This window comes from Bos mutus, chromosome 29 (genome assembly GCF_027580195.1).
Source record: "Bos mutus isolate GX-2022 chromosome 29, NWIPB_WYAK_1.1, whole genome shotgun sequence".
NCBI classification, from domain to species: Eukaryota; Metazoa; Chordata; class Mammalia; order Artiodactyla; family Bovidae; genus Bos; species Bos mutus.
In genome coordinates, this window is record NC_091645.1 from 28216853 (window position 1) to 28236299 (window position 19447).

At 51.6% G+C, this 19447-nt stretch overlaps 1 protein-coding gene across 4 annotated transcripts in view; it reads left to right on the plus strand.

Moving 5' to 3' along the window:
• PKNOX2 (PBX/knotted 1 homeobox 2) overlaps positions 1 to 19447 on the plus strand; it is a 298165-nt gene that overhangs the window by 262572 nt on the left and 16146 nt on the right. For all 4 annotated transcript variants that reach the window (XM_070365178.1, XM_070365177.1, XM_070365179.1 and 1 more), the window contains 3 exons: positions 12151 to 12280; positions 12730 to 12827; positions 13655 to 13774. In XM_070365178.1, the coding sequence (XP_070221279.1) occupies positions 12151 to 12280; positions 12730 to 12827; positions 13655 to 13774 (348 nt within the window). The remainder of the gene's footprint in view (positions 1 to 12150; positions 12281 to 12729; positions 12828 to 13654; positions 13775 to 19447) is intronic.

A 19447-nucleotide genomic window follows, 5' to 3' on the forward strand; every position in this document is an offset into this window, starting at 1 on the left:
AATCACCAAATCACTTTATTACAGATCTAAACGCCGCCGCCCAGGCTTCTGCTTGCTAATATTCTCTTGAAATAGACTCATTCCTTCAGAGTCTTATTGTACTTTCCCTTATGATCAAAATTAGCAAGAAACTTGCATAAAAGAGGACAATAATTGCTCAACGAGCATCTCGTTTGTAATTTATTAGTTTCTATTATTGTGGGTTACCATGGCGACGCTGCGCAGCCCCGGTGACGGGAGAGATGCAAGATAGGAGCCGAGGAGGCTGTGAGGCCTCACCAAATGGAGATGCACATTTTTATCAGTAATTTTCATGAAAATAATAAGTGAGGAGTTAATGAGATGGAAAGCCATCCTGTGGCTATTGTGAATTTGTTTTAAGTGTTGATCTAATTAGAATGCATCGGTCAGGAAAAGTAATGAGGATTTAGTGCCTCACAGAGATGTGAGGATCATATCAGAAAATTAGCACAAGTCTTTGGAAATAATCAGGTCCTTGGAGAGGCACCAGGTTTCCCCTTCTGGGCCCTCCAACCCCAACTCGAGCTCTGGCATTGGGGGTGTACCAGGGTAGAGGGGAAAGAAAGGAGGGCCAGGGGGCTTAGTAGCCACAGGGGCCTCCGAAATGTTGGAGTCCCGGGGCCAACAGGTTTGTCCTGCAGGAAGCAGGGTCACTGGGAGACACTAGTAGAGAAGGATAACGTGGGTGCTGGGTGAACCAGGCATGGGCGATACTGTCTGCAGAAGTCAGTCTTCCTGGGGGATCCCAGCATCCAATGCCTCTGAGTTTAGAGAGAAGAGGAAGGAACTCTGATCTCTATCACTGCAAGCATCACATCGGTGCCTGACAGTGGAGCTGGCCCTGGGGTGACCGCTGCAGAAAGGCCTCTGATCCGCTTAGAAAGGGGAGCTCAGACAATCTGACAAAAACAAAGACACTGAAAAAGAGAGAAGACACTTGGCGAGGTGGTCCTGTTTGCCGCTTCTTAGACCGCCCCTTTCGTTTCCTGTCTCTGCCCCCAGCTCCTCGGTTCAGGCTTCAGTGGGTGAATAAGGTAATTACACACGAGCTACTGTCAAAGCTTCCTATTCTGCTCTTCTGTGGCTACCTCGAGGCCCTCCTACGCACACACACATGCTTTCACACCCGCACACCTCTTAGGCTTCTGCGGCTGGCTTTATCATCTAAAGCACTGTTCAAGCCCTTCTCCTGCTCAAAAACTCCATCACCAGCTCCCCCAGGGTTTTCACATCCTTTCACGTAACATTCAAGGCCCTCCTCGGTCACTGTTTTTCCATGCCCGTGTGTTTGGGTGATGTCCCCACACCTCTGCAGGACCGAACCCAGCTTCTTCGCCAAGGGCAGTAAGAAGGCTGCCCTCCCCATAGAGGCCTCCTGGACGCCCCACCTCAAAGCTGGACTTTCCTTTCTCTCAGCTAACTCCTGGGCATGGCGGGCCATTTATGTGGTAAATATCACATGTGACTTTGCATCATCATCACTTGTGTAAGCCTTGTTTTCCTCTCCTGGATAACAAACATTTTTTGAGCAAAGACGGGATTTCATGTATTATTATGTCTATACCCGACAGTAACCACACAGAGTCTGGTGCATGGTAGTTAACCAATAATTTTCTGTTGAAGGATGTAATATGATGAGAAAGATGGAGAGAGAAAAATCAGAGGCAAGAAGAAGTCTGAGGAGGGAAGGAGAAATAGGGAGAAAGAGGGAAAGAAAGGCAAATATCAAGGGTATGCTTTGCTTTTCTGCCTTATATTCTTTTTTCAAACTTTTAATTTTTATATTGGCGTTTAGTTGATTAGCAATATTGTGATAGCTTCAGGTGAACAGCAAAGGGACTCAGCCATACGTATACATGTATCCATTCTTCCCCAAACTCCCATCCAAGGCTGCCACATAACATTAAGCAGAGTTCCCTATGCTATACAGTAGGTCTCAAGGGTCATGTTTGAGAGGGAGGTGCAGAGAGGATGAAGAACTGGAGGAAAAGAGCAACAAAGACAAAGAGACGCAGACAAGGAAGAGGAAAGTGAGTCTGGAGACAGACAGAGGCAGAAAGAAATGGAAAGAGAAATGGTGACAGCAGTGGGGGGAGGGGCCGGGGCGGGGTCGGCGCAGTGTCCTGGGGTGTGCAGAGGAGAAGGTGGGCAGGATGCCTTGTGTGTGTTGCCCCATCCTCATTCCCAGGCTCCCATCTCTTCCTTGCTAAGGTGGGTGCGGGCTGGCCCTGGGCCTCCCCAGGAAGGAGAGCCCCATGGGGCTGAGAGACTCAGTGCAGGAGGCAGGCCTGGGGTCTGAGCATGGAAATCAGCACCAGAAAGGAGAGAGGAGGAGCATGTCTGTGTGTGTGTGTGAGTGTGTGTGTGTGTGTGTATCTGCATACACATTCGTCATGGTTCGACGTTAATCTCCCCCAGCCTGAAATAGCCACAGTGCGCGCCAGCCTGGCCTGGGGAGGGGTGTCTCCCCTCCGGAACATGATCCACAGGATCAACATTCCGGACGCCCGCCAGCTTTGTTGCAAACTGCTGGCTCATGCTTTTGCCTGTGTGCTGATCATCCAGTCTTGTGTTGCAAAGTGGGAGATATTTTTTTTACTCACATGGTCCCCCTGTCTCGGATGCCATACCGTGTCCTCATCTGGCACAATGGGGTCTGGGCATACTCCACACGTGGCCTTCCATTTCGATGCGTGAGCTTTCTCTATAGGGGGTAGAATGGGAGTGTCAAGTGGAGGAGACTGCTTCTTCCAAGCAGGAGAGCTAAACTGGGGTTTCCAAGGGCTTGGACCACAGCCTGGTCTTCCCCCTCCCCAGGAAGCCATCCTGCCCTGCCTGTGTCTAATGACATCCTAGCTTCTTACTCAGCAGAGCCCAGGCTTCCTGTGTGGGCAGATCCTTAGCAAGGAACCTCTTCCTTGATTCCAGGGGCTTCCTTGGTGGTTCAGACTGTAAAAGAATCTGCCTGCAATGAGGGACACCTGGGTTCGATCCCTGGGTTGGGACGATCCCCTGGAGGAGGGCATGGCAACCCACTCCAGTGCTCTTGCCTGGAAAATCCCATGGACAGAGGAGTCTGGCGGGCTACAGTTCATGGGGTCTCAAAGAGTCAGACACAACTGAGCAACTAACACTTTCACTTTCCTTGATTCCACTGAAGAGACCCTCACGCCAAGCTTGCATTTAACCTTAAACCGTCTTTTGCCTTGGAGATTAAACCCCAGCTCTCTTCCAGGGCAGATCAGGCTGAGCCACAGTTCTCACTCAGTTGCCAAGCACTGGAGGGACGCTTACTGTATGCACTGCACTAGGTCCTGAGAGAACACTGTGAATTTTCCAGGATGAGCACTCAACCTCAGTGGGAGGGAGCCACCTGAAGATCTAGATAAGTTCTGTGAGCATACAGTGCTCAGGGGCAAGAGGACCCTGAGGAAGGACAGGAAAGCAGCCGCTGGAAGGGGTCTGGATTGAGCGAAGCATGTACGTGGCCTGAGGTTGCCCAGTCACCTCTCAGCATCCTTCTACCTCCCGCTGGGAAAGACCAGGCCCCACCTGTATACCCTCACGGCCAGGGTCTGTTCCGGCCCAGAGACAGACTGAGCCAACCTCAGGAGGGATCAGATAGGTGTGCAGGAGAATTTCCAAAGCTAATGTGATTGGAGAAGCTGTAGCTTCACTGGCTTTGGGAGGACCTCCTGAGGGAGGGAGCATTTCAGGCAGGCTTGGGTCAGTAGGGGCTTGGGGTAGTTAGGCTTGGGGTTTCCCTGGTGGCTCAGATGGTAAAGAATCTGCCTGCAGTGCAGGAGACCCCAGGTTCAATTCCTGGGTCAGGAAAATCCCCTGGAGAAGGGAATGGCAACCCACTCCAGTATTCTTGCCTGGAAAATCCATGGACAGAGGAGCCTGGTGGGCTATAGTGCATGGAGTTGCAAAGAGTCAGACACGACTAAGTGACTAAAGCTTTCATTTTCACTTTTTCTTTTCACTCAGGTGAGTGGAGAGCGGTTAGTAGACAATCTAGGAGCTCTTGGTGTGAGTGTTCCCAGTGTAAAGAGAAGTCTGGAGAAGGGGAGGAACAGAAAGAACAGTCCCTGGAGCAAAGAGGCCAGGGTTTAGGGGGAAACTCATGCCTCAAGCATCTGTTCAGGGATCTACCGAGCCTGCTCAGTTCCAAGGGCATAAAAACCACTGCAACACAATCTCTAACTGCAAATGGAGTATCTTGCAGCCAGATTTGTGGGGGCTATGCCTTGAGTCTGATCATCGTAACTGCCAAAGACTTCCATTCTTCAGTGAGAATGTGGGCAATGGGTTAAGGCTTGAAGACGCATTGGAGATAAATGAACTAAGTTGCTACCTCTTGAGCTGCTCAAGGGAGAGCTGGCAGAGAAAAGGGAGAAAACGTCCACGTTTATTGAGCTCCCTGGTCTCAGACACTGTGTGTACTGGGTGTTTGACATAGATTCTCTCACTCATCACAACCAGCCTGCAAAGTGCACATTCTTTTCTCCACTTTATACTCAAGGAAAGGGAAACTCAGGGCAGTTAAGGCTCAAGGCCCCATGCCTAATAAGCGACAGAGTCAGGGATGGAGTCCTCCAGAGTCCATTTTCATTTCCTAGGTCCTTTTACTTTTTCAGAGATGTGTAGGAAGGAGAACCAGGGTTCCTGGACCCCTAGTGGGGAGCCATGACCCTGTCTAGTTGTCAATCAGGGATGAGAGAGCAAGTGAGAAAGCAATTGCGGAGAAGAAAGAATTTGGATTCGCTAATTGAAAGTAGGGAGGGGATAGGCCACAGAGAGCAGAGTTCTGAGATACCAGGCTTCGCCCACCAGATGTCACTCCGCAGGTGGGCTGCTCTCTAAAAATACAGGAAGGGCATTATCAGTGCACCCCCGCCTGGGGAAGGGGACTTGCCGATTGACCCACAGGGAGTCTGCATTTCCAGGATTAGCAGGAAGCCAAGGGGGTGGAGGGCCAACACCTCAGGCCAGCCCCTGGAAGTTCTGCGTCGTGGCCGAGCGTGGGAGTGGTGGTCCACTCTGCAGGGTCACTACTGAGATGGAAAGGGGACACCCCCAACCCAAGTGACAGGACACTGAGTTCCACTGCCTTCTTCCTCCATGGGTGTTAAGGCTGTCCCTCCTGGGTCCCTAGCCCCCCACCCCATGACCCCACCCACCCTCCAGCTCAGGGGCCAGGACCTGCTGAAGGCCGCCCTACCAGGCTCGGAAACCAGAGCGGCTCCCTCCTTCCAAGGGAGGGTTCCTTAAGAGCGGCAGCTGCTGCGTGTCCCTGCAGGCCAAGTGCCTTTCCCTTGAGATGTCAGCTCCCACCAGGAGAGGAAGAGGAACGGGGTTAGGTGGCTTGTTTACATGTGACTGGCTTCCTGGGTTCGGGAACCCGACTCTTCTTAGCCCGCTGGCTTTGCCAGAAATGGAGGGACACTGCCAAGAATGGGGTGCCTGGGGACAACGGTAACCTCCTCAGCAGGTCCAGACCTCAGCTCAGGCAGGCCGCCGACCTACCGAGCATCTATCAGGCACCCAGTGCTGTGCTGGGTAGCTTGGGGGAATTTAAAGACCCCTGTTTCCCTAAAAGAAAAAAAGAAAAGAAAAACCCTGCAACCAAACAGGGGAAAAGACACATGTATAAGAAAGATGCCTTCTGCTGTGTGCCCAGTGTGCCAAGCCAACAGGAAGCGTTAAAAAGGAGTTGAGAGGATGGGCCAAGGGCATGCCCGAGTGGGTCAGGACAAGCTTCCCAGCCGAACCCAGGCTCTCAGAACTGGCTCCCCACCCCCAGCCCAGGCAAGATAGGCGCAAACCGGTCCTCCTAGGAGGCTGGGGAGGCTTTGGGAGAAACGTCTGGGCTGGTGGATCAGCAGAGACCCCTAGTGGCCTGGGGGTGGATGGCAGACATCTGGGGCCGCCCGCTCTGGCTGTCCCACCCCCCCCCCCGCCCCGCCCCCGCATACCCTCCACCCACTCACAATACATCTCAGGGAGTGGTGGTGTTTTTTTCTAAAATCCCCAACTGGAAGGGCCTTTGCGAGTTCATCCAATTCACTCCCCTGTTTCGCAGGCATCCTAATAAGATAAAAAAAATTCCAGCTATTGCAAAACAACTTAAAGGAAAACTCTAATCAGTTCTTTCCTTCACTCTTCATTTCTTCCTGCCATCACAATTTGTTCCAGGAATTTCTTCCTTGAGTGGAAATTAAGTCTTCCCAGGCAGCACAAGCCCTCCCCTTAATAACAGTGAAGGAAGACAGTCCAAGGAGCTGACATACCTCCCCCTGGGCTGACATCAGACCACAGTGTCAGAGTTCACAGTCAATGCCAGCTTATTTCCAACCCCAACCCCACCCTCTGCTTTTAAAAGTAATCATGAAGCCCTTCACTTTTTCGTAGTTCAAAAGGGCTTCCTTTTGAACAAGTCATCTTTTTTTGTTCCAGAAATGAAATGTGGAGTAGAACTCACCCAGTGACCACTGTGGGTCAGAAGGAATGACCGATGGCCCCAGGGCCCAAGGGCCTGGCAGCTGGCCCATGGGCGGTGTCGAGGAGTGCAAGTTCTCAGCTGTCGTAAGCTGCTCTCCTGCCTCTCTCTGCCCCACTCCCCGAGGGGCTTTCAGCCTGTGTCTCTGAGAAACAGCACACAAGGAGCAGGAGAGAGATGAGGCCTGTGGAGGCCAGCTCATTGGTTTCCATCTGACCTCTTGGTCATCTGGTCCCTGCCCTAAAGGATGTCCTTCCTGGGAAACTCTAAGCTTTCAGCTTTTTGGCCCATTCCCTACTAGAAAGTAAGAGACCCAGTGCAACAGCTCCAGCAGAGAAGCCAGGAAGAATGCCCATGATTCCTAGGCTTCTGGCAGTTTCCAGAGGCTTGGGGACACCCCTGCCATGCTCCTGAACACGGCAGAGAACTCCTGGGCTGGATAACCAGCTTTCAGCCCCTGGTTCCTGGGCAACTCAAGGGATGTGAGACCCCGGATATTGGGATGTCACTGAAAGTACCACATGTGCCCCTCACCTCTTTATGGGGCCAAGGAGCCTGGCAGGAAACAGCTCTGTTTGGGTCTAGATGGAGTAGCATCCACCTGGTTCGGAGTGTGATGAGCCCCAGGAGGAAGCTGTCAAGAAGATAATAACACTGTGTGCTTAGCCAACGTCTTCTCCCCAGGGGGCTCCTGCTGCTGCCATAGTAGCTCCTCCTTCAGAAAAGACCAGGAGGTGGTCCCCAGAGACCCAGTCCCTTTGTCTCCATAGAGACAAGGCTCTGGCAGGCTGGAGACTAAGGCAGGACCAGAAATAGCTGCGAAGTCAAGTCACGGGGCTCGTCTGGGACAGAGGCTGCAGCTTCAGATTCTGTGGCTTGGCCTTGGACCAGGAACACCATTTGGGCAGGGAAGCTGGCACAGGGCACGTGGCACTGACCACCATGGCTAGGTGTGCAACTCTGGGTGAACCTCTGCTGTTGCTAAGTAAGGAACCCGCAAGGCTCTGCGACTTCTAGGACAGGTTTTAAACCCTGGCTGTGCCGTTCCCTAGTGGAGTGACCTCAGCCAGAGGAAGTGGGAAATGATTTACTAGGTGCCTAAATGTGCCAGACACCATGCTTACCTTGGAGCCTGGCTGACTGGCTCCAAAGCTCATCTCCCCACCGCAGCATCCGTGCCACACTTGGGACTGGAAGACCCGGATTCAAGAGCTATGTGACTCAAGAATGTCACTTCCATTCTCAGGACCTTGATTCCTCCTCAGGCGAACAGAATCGACGATATTTGGGAATTCTCTCCTCTGCTGACCCCATAGGTAGTGGTGAGGTTAAGATGAAATAGTGCAGTGAGAGAATGTTCTCTGATACTCAGTGTGTGTAATAAAAATGTGGTGTTCAGTCCCAGCTGATCTTTGGGACCATCTGAGAGGGGTTTTTTAAAAACACAGACTGCTAGGATTCCCTTGTGGTCCAGCAGCTAAGACTGTGCTCCCAAGGCAGGGAGCCTCGGTTCAATCCCTGGTCGGGGAACTAGATCCCACGTGCCAACAACTAAAAAAAGAAAAGAAAAGAAAAGAAACACGAGATGGCTGATGGTCTCATTTAATGGCCCTGAGAATCTGTGTCTTTAAAAACACTCCAGCACTCAGGCAGGTTTGTGAAACAGCTCGTATTTACAAATGTCAGAGACTGCCAGCAAAAGGAGAAGGGGGCAGCAGAGGACGGGATGGTTAGATAGCATCACCTGCTTAATGGACATGATTCTGAGCAGACTCTGGGAGACAGTGGAAGACCGAGGAGCCTGCCAGGCTACACTCCATGGGGTCACAAAGAGTCGGATACAACTGAGCAACAACAACACCACCAACAAAGAGATGAATATCACTTCCCTAGACCCCAGAGATGCCAATATTTTGCTTCTTCTCTGTCCCAGCTAAGCTGTGGTCAGCACAGGCCCCTGACCACAGTCTCCACCCAGGAGGTTCTCTGTTTCATTCCTTTACTGATGTAACTCAGCTGCCTCTTAGCACCTCCCATCAAAGACCCAGAGTAGGAGGAGAGGGTAGGAAAGTGAAGGGTCTGATGCAAAGAATAAATTGCCTTTAGTTACCCAAACCGGGTAAGCTGGCACAGAGGTTAACCAAGCCACAAGGCTGAGAACCAGTCAGAGTGTGAATAAGCCAGGGAAGATCCAAGTGATAACTCACTCTCTTGCCTCTGGCTAGTAAAGATGTGCTGGTTGAATCCCAAGTCATACATCTTGTATTTATTTTACTGGCTTTGCATATATTTTCCTAACCTTGCTGGATTTATTTTTGGGATGGAAGAAGGTCTGAAACAACTTTTTATGTTGGAAATTCCCAAATATCCTTATTCAATGATGAGCACCGTGGCATGGATGGTTCCAAACCAGAGGTCATTGAAAAGTCATTTGCCATGAGTTTTATGGTGAGTGTCAATGGAGTGGCTGTCCTCAACTATTAAATGTACCTTCCAGAGACTTCCTTGGTGATCCGACCAAGACTCCATGTTCCCAGTGCAAGGGGCCTGGGTTCAATCCCTGGTCAGGGAATTCAATCCCACATGCCTCAACTGCAGGCCACACCTAACACCTGACAGTCAAATAAAATAAATAAGTAGTTTTTTTTTTTTTTAATTTTCAAGTTTGTCCCAGCTTTTCATAATCTCAGTACTGGTTTACACCCTGGGAGAAAGGTTGGCTGGGAGGCTGGATCGAGGGGAGCTCAAGTTTGGAACAGACTCAAGCTGAAGAGTCAGGCTTCGAGGATTCCTGGGTGTGAACACAGGGCCAGACACATCTTATAAATAAAGAGCCTACTGAAGGGCTGTGCATGCGTGCTAAGTCGTTTCAGTCGTGTCTGACTCTTTGTAACCCCATGGACTGTAGCCTGCCAGTCTCCTCTGTCCATGGGATTCTCCAGGCAAGAATACTGGGGTGGGTTGCCATGGGACCAAAGAGCCATGACGTGCTAATTCCTAATCTACCGTCCTTTCCTCGGGTGCTCATGCCGCCTCTGTATGTCTGGGTTTGGGTTGTTTTTATCTGCTCACCTGCTCATATTCATTGAACCCCTGTGATTCCAGGAGCACCTTGCCGCCTAGTTCTTGGCCCTGGGGTGGGGATGCAGTGTTTGTGGGTGAAGGAGGGCTGTGGCCTAACCTTGTTGTTGCTACCCACCTGGGGGACCTTGAGCAAGTGGTTTGGGTTTCTTAGCCTCAGTTCCTCGTTTGTACCCCAGGGAGCTGGAATACTCAGGCTGTAAGGGCCCTTCTCCCAGGGACAGGGGAGCCTGGTGGGCTGCAGTCCATGGGGTCACACAGAGTCGGACACGACTGAAGCGACTTAGCAACAGCAACAGCAAAAGGGCCCTTCCAGTTTCTAGATTTCTGCAGCTCAGATGGTGTTACACTTGAGCTGTCCAAATGGAAAGGCTGAGAGTCCTGGTCAAAGAATAAACCTCTCTGGCGGGGAGGCCCTCACAGGTCCCAGAAAGGAAAAAGTGAGGCAGGAGCTGGCCCCTCCTCCCTTCAGCAAGGTCACAGCCGCAGAGGTGAGCCAGTGGGGAAGCAAGGCCTCCTTCCCCACCCTGCCCCATCAGAAGCCAGATAGGAGGCGAGGGCGTGGAGGAGGGGCAACCAGACTCCAGTCCCACGGCTGCTTATTTATAGCCTGATCTCCTCAGCCCTGGGCCGGACAGTCCAGGAGGGTAAAAAAAGGCAGTTCTGGAGAAGATGCCAAGGGTGGGTAAGCAGCTGAATCGAGTGAAACTGTCTGTACCGACTGCCTCCACCTGCAAGGCTCAGCCAGCTCCTGAGAGCTAGGGTCTGGGAAGTGACGTGCCACGGCTGTCCCCTGGCCCCTGATGTGTCTTCTTGGTCTGTGGCTCCAGATTTGCAGGCAGTGGCTCCAGGTTTTGCTCCGGGCACACACTTCTTGCTGCATGCTCTCGATCTTCCTGCAGCTGATGGTCCAAGCTCATCCGGTCCTTAAACCAAAGCTAGGGAACTGGGGGCTTTCTTTTCCCCCGGATTTTCTTAACCATGGCATGTTCAGTCATGTCTGACTCTTTGCGACTCCATGGACTGCGTGCAGCATGTCAGGCTTCCCTGTCCTTCACTGTCTCCCAGAGTTTGCGCACACTCCTATCCACTAAGTCGATGATGCCATCCAACCATCTCATCCTCTGTCACCCCCTTCTCCTTCTGCCTTTAATCTTTCCCAGCATCAGGGTCTTTTCTAATGAGTTGGCTCTTCGCATCAGATGGCCAAAATATTGGAGCTTCAGCTTCAGCATCAGTCCTTCCAATGAATATTCAGGGTTGATTTCCTTTAGGATGGACTGGCTTGATCACCTTGCTGTCCATTTTCTTAACCATTTTCCTGTCTAAATCCTAAAAGCTTCAGGCCTGTGATTCCAGGCTTTCACCATGGGAATGACCATCCTAGCCAGCAGGTTACCCAGTGTAAGTCTTGTCTTCACAGGAAGAACTGTGGTTGGGGGGTGCTCAGCGACCCCAGTGGGTCTTTTCAGGCTCACTTACTTTCCACCATTCATGCCTGCCTTGCTTTCTCCAAACGAAACCTAGAGACCCCAACCCTCACACTCAATTCCTTCCTCACAAACCCTCCCTAGCAGAGCAGAGCGCCCGGTGACCAAGGAGGGAGGCCTCACTGCCCCTTCCTGGAGGCTTTCAGCTGAGCCTGCTTCCTGTCCACCTACATCAGAGTCCAAGCACTCTCTGCCCAGCTCTTAGGTGGCAATGATGAGTGTGCCAGAAAAAAAAAAAAGGCCCCTTAGCTGCTTTGGATTGTCTGCAGGAAAGGGGCCCGCAGGTGACAGCCTGGGGAGTGAGCCTCCTCAGGGGGCTTAGGTTGGGGACCTAAGGAGGGGGGGAGCTGATGAAATGTGCCCCCAGCTGAGGGGACACTCCTATGGGATGCCCTGGAAGACGGGTGATGAAGAGGACAGGGGGCTATCTTTATTATTATTTAGCAAATATTTTAGTAGCCACGATACGGCAGATCTGAACTAAGTACAGATAGTACGTTGGCGGCTGCTTTGTGGGGAGCTTTGTGTCATAAACGCTGTGATACGGGTGCTGAGCAGCAAGGCCCTCGGTGGCAGGAGGCTTCTGGGGATAGCTGAGGGTGAAGGATGAGTATGCGCTAAGCAGGTAAAGCCTGGTTCCCAGCCCTGGCTTCACATCCGAGTCACCTGGAGCTTTCAACATGCACTTTCCCCACAGAGCCCTGGCCACACCCCTGACCAATTAAGTTAGAATGTCTGGGAATGGAACCCAGGCATCAATACTGGAGCTTCCACGGTGAAGCCAAGGTGGGCACCACTGGTGTGGGGGATAATTTCTGTCTCAAGTTCACAGGGGAATGGAATAGGTCAGCAGATGACTCTTGTCGGTTAGTTGTTTGTAAAGTTGAACCTGCTTATTCACATTTTCTAGGGAGAATGCCTTTTGGATTTGGGTCTGGGAGGAGCAGGAGGCGGGAGGCGGGAAGGCAGGAAGCGGGAGGGAAGAGGAGGAATTTGGGGTTGTGGCAGCTAAGCCCTTAGTGACACTGTCACAAACCACGCCTCCCTTGCTGCCAGGACCTCCTGCAGAATTCCCCCAATTCCATGTCTGGAGTCTCCAATAACCCCCAGGGGATTGTGGTCCCAGCCTCAGCGCTCCAGCAGGGCAACATCGCCATGACAACCGTCAACTCACAAGTGGTGTCAGGTCTGTGCAGGGGATCCTGGGGAACACCCCTGGGAGGAGAGTGGGTGGCCCTGAGGGAATTCCAGGGTTGGTGGGGGGCAAGACACTGAACAAAGTGTCCTAGGATGTGGGAGGCGGTGCCCCCTGCCAAGGGAGGGGCTCCCAGCTGAGTTTCTTGCCTAAAGTGTTCCATAAGCTTACAGATCATTAGCAAGACCTGACGATGGTGGTTTGCAACAAATTTGGGTCGGAGTCTCATGAGCCCCACCCAAAGACCCTTCGCCCCCGCAAACACACACAGAGACTCTGTTCTCTGCACCCCATCCCCTCCCACCCCTTCCCCACAGGGGCTGAAGGCCTCCAGAGTAGAGAGTGTTTACACGTGAGTGCCAAGTGGATTGGGAGCCCTGCTTGCCCTCACTCCTACCCATCCCTATGGCAGGGGACCCCAAAACTGGTTGTCTCCTCAGGTGGAGCCTTATACCAGCCGGTTACCATGGTAACCTCCCAGGGTCAGGTGGTCACCCAGGCAATCCCCCAGGGAGCCATCCAGATCCAGAACACACAGGTGAGTGTGTGTGTGCAGTGCAGGTGTGTGCATATGTGCATGGCGTGGGGGAGGGCTCCGTGCCCAATCGCCGTCTGCTAGGCGCTTTCCACCACTAGCTCCCTCGCCTCTCATCATTCCCCAGAGAGGTATCATCACCCCCACCTGACGGGCAAGAAGGTGGGCATTGGAAAGGTTCTACCAGCTCCTGAGATCTCGGGGTCACATGGAGGGATCCTACACTTCCTCCTCCTGCTCTGCACTCTGAGCCAGTCTGTAGCTCAGTGGGGTAGAGGGCACACACAGAGGCCAGGCTGGGATGGGAAGATCTGAAGGCAGAGGCTGGAGGGCGGACATTGGCTCCGCCATCTTGGATAGGTCAGCTGAGCCCTCTGAGCCTCCGAGTTCCTCTCCATAGAAGAGGGACTCACATCAGCTGCCCATGGCCCCACCAGCCTACAGAGCTGATGTGAGGGCTGACCATGGTAACTGATAGGAAAACCCTCCAAAAAAGATCACGTACCCCAGAAATGCTAACGACCATTGGATGGTTTATGGCTAACCTCTCTCTCCTATACCTTCTGCATGAGCCTGTTTCCTCTGTTTCCTCTCTCATCCCCTACCTCTCCTCCCCTCTTCCTCCTTCTCCTCTTTCTCTATTCTTCTTCCCTTCTCCCATTCTCTGAGGGGTTGGTGCCAGATGACAGGAAAGGTGACCTCCCCCGGACCCTCAGAATGAGTTGGGATAGGGGATTGGCAGCGAGAGCCTGCCGTCTCTATGGCAACAGGTCCCTAGCTGCTGGCCCGCCAGGCTGCTGATGCTGATTTTTTCTCCACGTGCCCTGAAGGTTAACCTTGACCTCACCTCCCTCCTGGACAATGAGGATAAGAAGTCCAAGAACAAACGAGGAGTCTTGCCCAAGCATGCCACCAATATAATGCGTTCTTGGCTCTTCCAGCATCTCATGGTGAGTGTGTGTGTGATGGGGTGTGGAGTTGCAGTGTGGGGTATGAGTAAGCCCTGGGACACCGGCCCGTGATTCCCACATCTTCAGAGGGCGTGGCCTCAGAGAGAGGCTCTCTTGTAGGGATACCATCTTCCAGAGGCCAGGGTAGAGGGAGGCTTAAATGGGACCTAAAGCTGGAGATTCCTCCAGTGCTTGTGGCTACTGCCTCAAAAGAATATGACGTCCATGAGGTAACGGGGATGGACACGTTCTGAAGAGCGTAAAGTTGTGGGCAAGTGGGCAGTGTTGTTTCATGAACAGAGTGGGATTCTGTGGGAGCGGGGCTGTGGTTACTGCTCATGCAGCAGCCACGCTCACCCCTGTCCTCTCCCGTGGAAGAAAATGCTGATTCTCCACCAGAACCCTTCTGTTTCCTGAGTCCTTGGTGCTCGGGGAGGGAGCAGAGGGTGTGCATCCCTTTCCTTCTGATCAGAGCAGCCAGAAGAAGCGTGAACTGGCAAGCTGTGGTTAAGCCCACCCCTACCCCGAGGTGGGCAGCCAGCCCAGGCTGAAATCCTAGCATCAGATAGCCAGCTCAGCTCAGAGATGCAGTGAGCAGTTGTTTCCTTGGGTCTCTTTCATGAGATGATGATGCAGCCTGAGGTTTAATAGTAACATTTATGGGGGACTTCTCTGATGGCCCAGTGGTTAAGGCACCGCACTTCCAAGGCAGGTGGCTTGGGTTCAATCTTTGATCGGGGAACTAATCCCACAGGCCGTGGGACAGCCAAAATTTTTTTTCACTAAAAAAAAAAAGAGTAACGTTTATAGGGGCTTCCCTGGTGGCCCAGTGGTTAGGACTCTGAACTTCCACTGTGGGGGGCGTGGGTTTATAAAAAACCTGCCGTGTGCACCTAGCAGGATGGTGGTTGTGTTTGTGTGCACGGTAAGTTGCAACAGATAGGCCTTAGGTTGAGTATCAGGAGTGACTTCAAAACTGTGACCTTCTTGCATCATTCAAGGGTTGGAGCAATAAAGCTGGTGACTCTGTCTGGGCTGAGTGTGTGTGTGTGTGTGTGTGTGTGTGTGTCTGGGATGGGGAGGCAGAATCTTCAAGCACAGGCAGGCTCCCAGTGGTCTGCAAGCTCTTGGCCTGGCATGGAAGTGATAGACACACAGACAGAAGATAAATACCAGGCTTAGGGTTGTAGGCATATTGGCTGGCAAAGTGTGGAGAAGAACCAGGAGTTAGGGAGGCTCTTTGTTCAGAGAGGAGAGAAAGTCAGTGGATCTTGGGAACTAATTAATTAATCATCAGCCCTTTGTTTGAAATGGGAGAGCCTCCAAAAGCCATGGAGCCCAGGCCCAGGGTTTGGGGATCTTTGGCCACTTGATATGAAGAGCTGACTCATTTGAAAAGACCCTGGTGCTGGGAAAGATTGAGGGCAGGAGGAGAAGGGGACGACAGAGGATGAGATGGTTGGATGGCATCACCGATTCAATGGACATGGGTTTGGGTAAACTCCAGGAGTTGGTGATGGACAGGGAGGCCTGGCGTGCTGCAGTTCATGGGGTTGCAAAGGGTCGGACACGACTAAGTGACTGAACTGAACTAAACTGAGGATCTCTGTCCCGGAAGCAGGGGGTCTGCCCACCCAGCAGACAGCCAGCATCGCTCTGGGATGCTGGATGCGGCTGGAGCTCTGCATCCACCACCAGATCCACACCCTGCCCAGACTCTGGGGACGTAGGGCCGCCCCAGTACTTTGCTGAGGAAGCCCATTTTGAAAGCAGCCCCTTGGGCACAGACGATAACCAAATTTAGAGAGAAGGAGCTGGAAGGCTGAAGGTTAAGGTGAGGAGAGGAGGATGGAGAGACGCCCAGAGCCTAGTGAAGAAGCCAGGGAGCCAGGGCCAGCCTCTTCCTCTAACTCAGGATCTGGAGCTCATGGTGGAGGTGCCCAGGTCCCCTGCCTGGTCTCTCTTCCACGCGGGCAGAGAGCAGAGGGCTGTGGTGGCCCTAAGACCCTGGTGTCTGTGCTGAGCTCCAGCCCTGCCCCCGACCCCAGAAGAGGGCTTCAGTAGGGGAGGTTTTGTGTCTGTGCTGACCTGTGACACCCAGGTTTGCAGCACCCAGGCAACCTCCCCGGCCATAGCAGGCGCCCCCTGTGTCATGCTGTGAGAATGTGTAACTGTAGGGCAGTGGGAATGCTGGGAACGTGTGGGCTTTTGAGACAACCAAGTATGGCTCCGTATCTAGGCTTTCCCTCAATTCTCTGAGGTCTGGCCACACTCATCTCTTGTGGAGATCATGACAAAGGAATGAAATGAGTGCGGAGGCCCTGACGTCCTGGGTCTTAAAAAGTGTTAGCTGACTTCTCTCCCCTGTCCCAACCCCCCAGTGTATTTTTGAAGACTGAACACATCTACAACCTCGCTTTTCAGGGGAGAAAACGCAAGTGTAGTAGGGAGAGGAGGCTGCAAGACAAGTCCCCGCCCCACTGCCCAGGAGCCCAGCATCCAGGCCAGCACCCCCACTGCCTCCCATCACCTCAGCTGCCTCCCACCCCCAGATGGCAGCTCTCCCACCCCCCGAGTTAAGCCTTCAGCCTGAGGCAGAAGGTCATCCCTCCCTCCTGGCTGTGCCTGCCCTCTGACCTTGGGCTTCAGGTCAGTGTCCCGCCTCTCACCCCTTCCTGTCCAGCCCCTTCCATAGCTCAGGGTCCTTGCCTTCCACTCCACTGCCACCTCCAGCCAGACAGGCGAGAGACAGCAGAGCAGCTGAGCAAAGCAGAGGGGAAGGAAGGACCCAGGTTAGAGCTGCAGAAGGACCTGGAACGATGGGGGGACCTGCTGAGCTGCGGGAGTGAGGTTGTCACCCACCCCGGGCCCTCTGCAGCTCAGAGTGCACTCAGAGTGGATACTGTTGATAAAGCACTTGACATTGGCAAGTCCTCCCCGCAGAGGCCATGGAGAGAGGACAAGGGAGTGACCCTTCGGCCTTTAAAGTCAGAACTCAGGACTTCTGGATGAGGGGGAGGAAGAGGGTCGGGAGAAGTCTGGGCTCTAGTAACTCAGCATGACAAGCTGTCCTCTTCAGGCCCAAGGCTGGCTCTGCAGATACAGGCAGACACACAGCCCCCGCTAAACACCAGCTCAGGACAGGCTCTGTGAAAGCGCTTGGTCACAGGGCACAGTGAAAAGAAGACAGGCTCTGAAGCCAGCCAGACAGAGGTGTGAATTGAGGGCCTTCCACTAGCTGTGCACGCATTCTATTTCCTTGAAAAAGGAGATAGTAACTCATTTCCCACAGTTGAGAAGATTAAATGAAATAACATATATAAGAGCCATGCCTGACACAGTCACACTTAAGAAATGTGAGTTCTCTTTAAACTTTCTAGAAGAGTGGACCATGAGCAGAGTTTTTAGGCTAAGACTCAACATTTGTGAAAGTTATTTAGAGGTAGCTGACTGATCCATTCTCATCCGTGATAGCTACTGATTCTCTCTTGATCCTAAGAATGCGTTGACTAACTCTGTTACTTGTCAGTTCGGTGTGTATATGTGTGTGTCCAGTCTACATGTTTTATGTCTGACTCAGTTGTAAATTCCTCAATAGGGATCATATATGAAACCTCTTCTATGGGCCCCAAAGCACTGATTGATCCCCAAGTGTGTGTCTTACAGGATATTATAGATGTTGCTCCCAAGAAAGGGTAGTGCGATGAAATAGGTTTAGGAAAATCTGGGTTATCCGAAGTTTAGCTTATTTCTTTACCCTTAGTGTACTAGAGGGCTTCATGAGTTTGCAAGAGGGTGCATGGCTTGAAGCTTTCCCCAGACATTTGGCCACTCTGAGTCATACTCTTGTTTTCATTGTTGCTTTGAGGAACAACTCTATATAGTTGTTGGCGAGTACTGCTCTGTGGCAATGTTGTGTTAGACACACAGTAGCTGCTTAGTTCAGAGAAGGCGATGGCACCCCACTCCAGTACTCTTGCCTGGAAAATCCCATGGACGGAGGAGCCTGGAGGGCTGCAGTCCATGGGGTTGCTGAGGGTCGGACACGACTGAGCAACTTCACTTTCACTTTTCACTTTCCTGCATTGGAAAAGGAAATGGCAACCCACTCCAGTGTTCTTGCCTGGAGAATCCCAGGGACAGGGGAGCCTGGTGGGCTGCAGTCCATGGGGTCGCACAGAGTCGGACACGACTAAAGCGACTTAGCAGTAGCAGCAGCTGCTCAGTTTTAGGAAGGAAGCATAGAAAAGGTATGAATAAGGGCAGATCTCAGTATCAGTAGATGGTCTCATATCCAGTGCAAGGCAACTAATTTGTTGGTTGGTTATTTGGAAAAGTTTGTTGAAGAAAGGAACAACCATTAAAAAGATACATTTTAATTTTTATTTTATTTTATTGAAGTGTAGTTGATTTACAATGTTGTTAATTTCTGCTGTACAACAGAGTGATTCAGTTATACGTATATATGTTCTTTTTCGTACTCTTTTCCACCGTGGTTTACAGGATATTGAATATAGTTCCCTGTGCCATACAGTGGGGCCTTGCTGTTTATCCATTCTAAGTATAACAGTTTGCCTTTGCTGATTCCAAACTCCTAACCCACCCCTCCCGCACCCCCACGTCCCCTTGGCAACCACAGATCTGTCCTCTCTGCCTGTGAGTCTCTTTCTGTTTTGTAGATAAGTTCATTTGTGTCCTATTTTAGATTCCATGCATAAATGATATCCCGTGGTATTTGCCTCTCTCTGACTTACTTTATCAGTATGGTAATCTCTAGGTCCATGCTGCTACAAATGGCATTATTTCATCTTTATGGCTAAGCCGTATTCCACTGTGGGCTTCCCACGTGACTCAGTGGTGAAGAATTCACCTGTCAATGTAGGAAGACGCAGGAGATGTGGGTTCAATCCCTGGGTTGGGAAGATCCCCCGGAGTAGGAAATGGCAACCTGCCCTAGGATTCCTGCCTGGGAAATCCCGTGGACACAGGAGCCTGGCGAGGTACAGTCCATGGGGTCGCCAAGAGTCAGACATGACTGGGCGCACATGCAAGCAAGGCGAAGAAAGATACATTTTATCTGGATTTAAAAGATGTATATTTGTTTGCTAATGTTTTGATACAGGAACAAGGTCATTTTCTCATTGAAGTTTGTCATTTTTACTTGCACATATTTCTCCTATATATAGCATCTATAAATTTCATTTTTATTTAAAATGGAATAAGCACCTTGGCTTTGGGGAAGTAATCTGGCTGTAGGATCTTTTTAGGTTTTTTCTGTATATCCCAGTTTCTTTCACTTGTCTTACCTGATCTCACTTTTAAGCGAATTTGACTCTGGAGTCTTCCAAAGCACTCCACTTGGTTTTCTTAGCAACAACTCTTGCTTTTTTGCACTCATATTTCATGGTTTACAGAATAGTTAATTAAGTTCCATAATTACAGTAACACACAGAAGTAGCATAAACTAGTCAATGCAGAACTGCTGTCTTCCTGATAAGCAGATAAATTGACTAATGAACATTCTACAAAGTAAGCTATTCCTCCTAAGCTTTCAGGATGTAGACAGCAGTTCTAATGGCTGACAGCAGGAGGGGAGAGCACGGTATAATATGCAGACTTGTTTAACAGATACCAACTCTCAGAACTTCTTCTGTGGGTGCTGGTTCTCTGTTG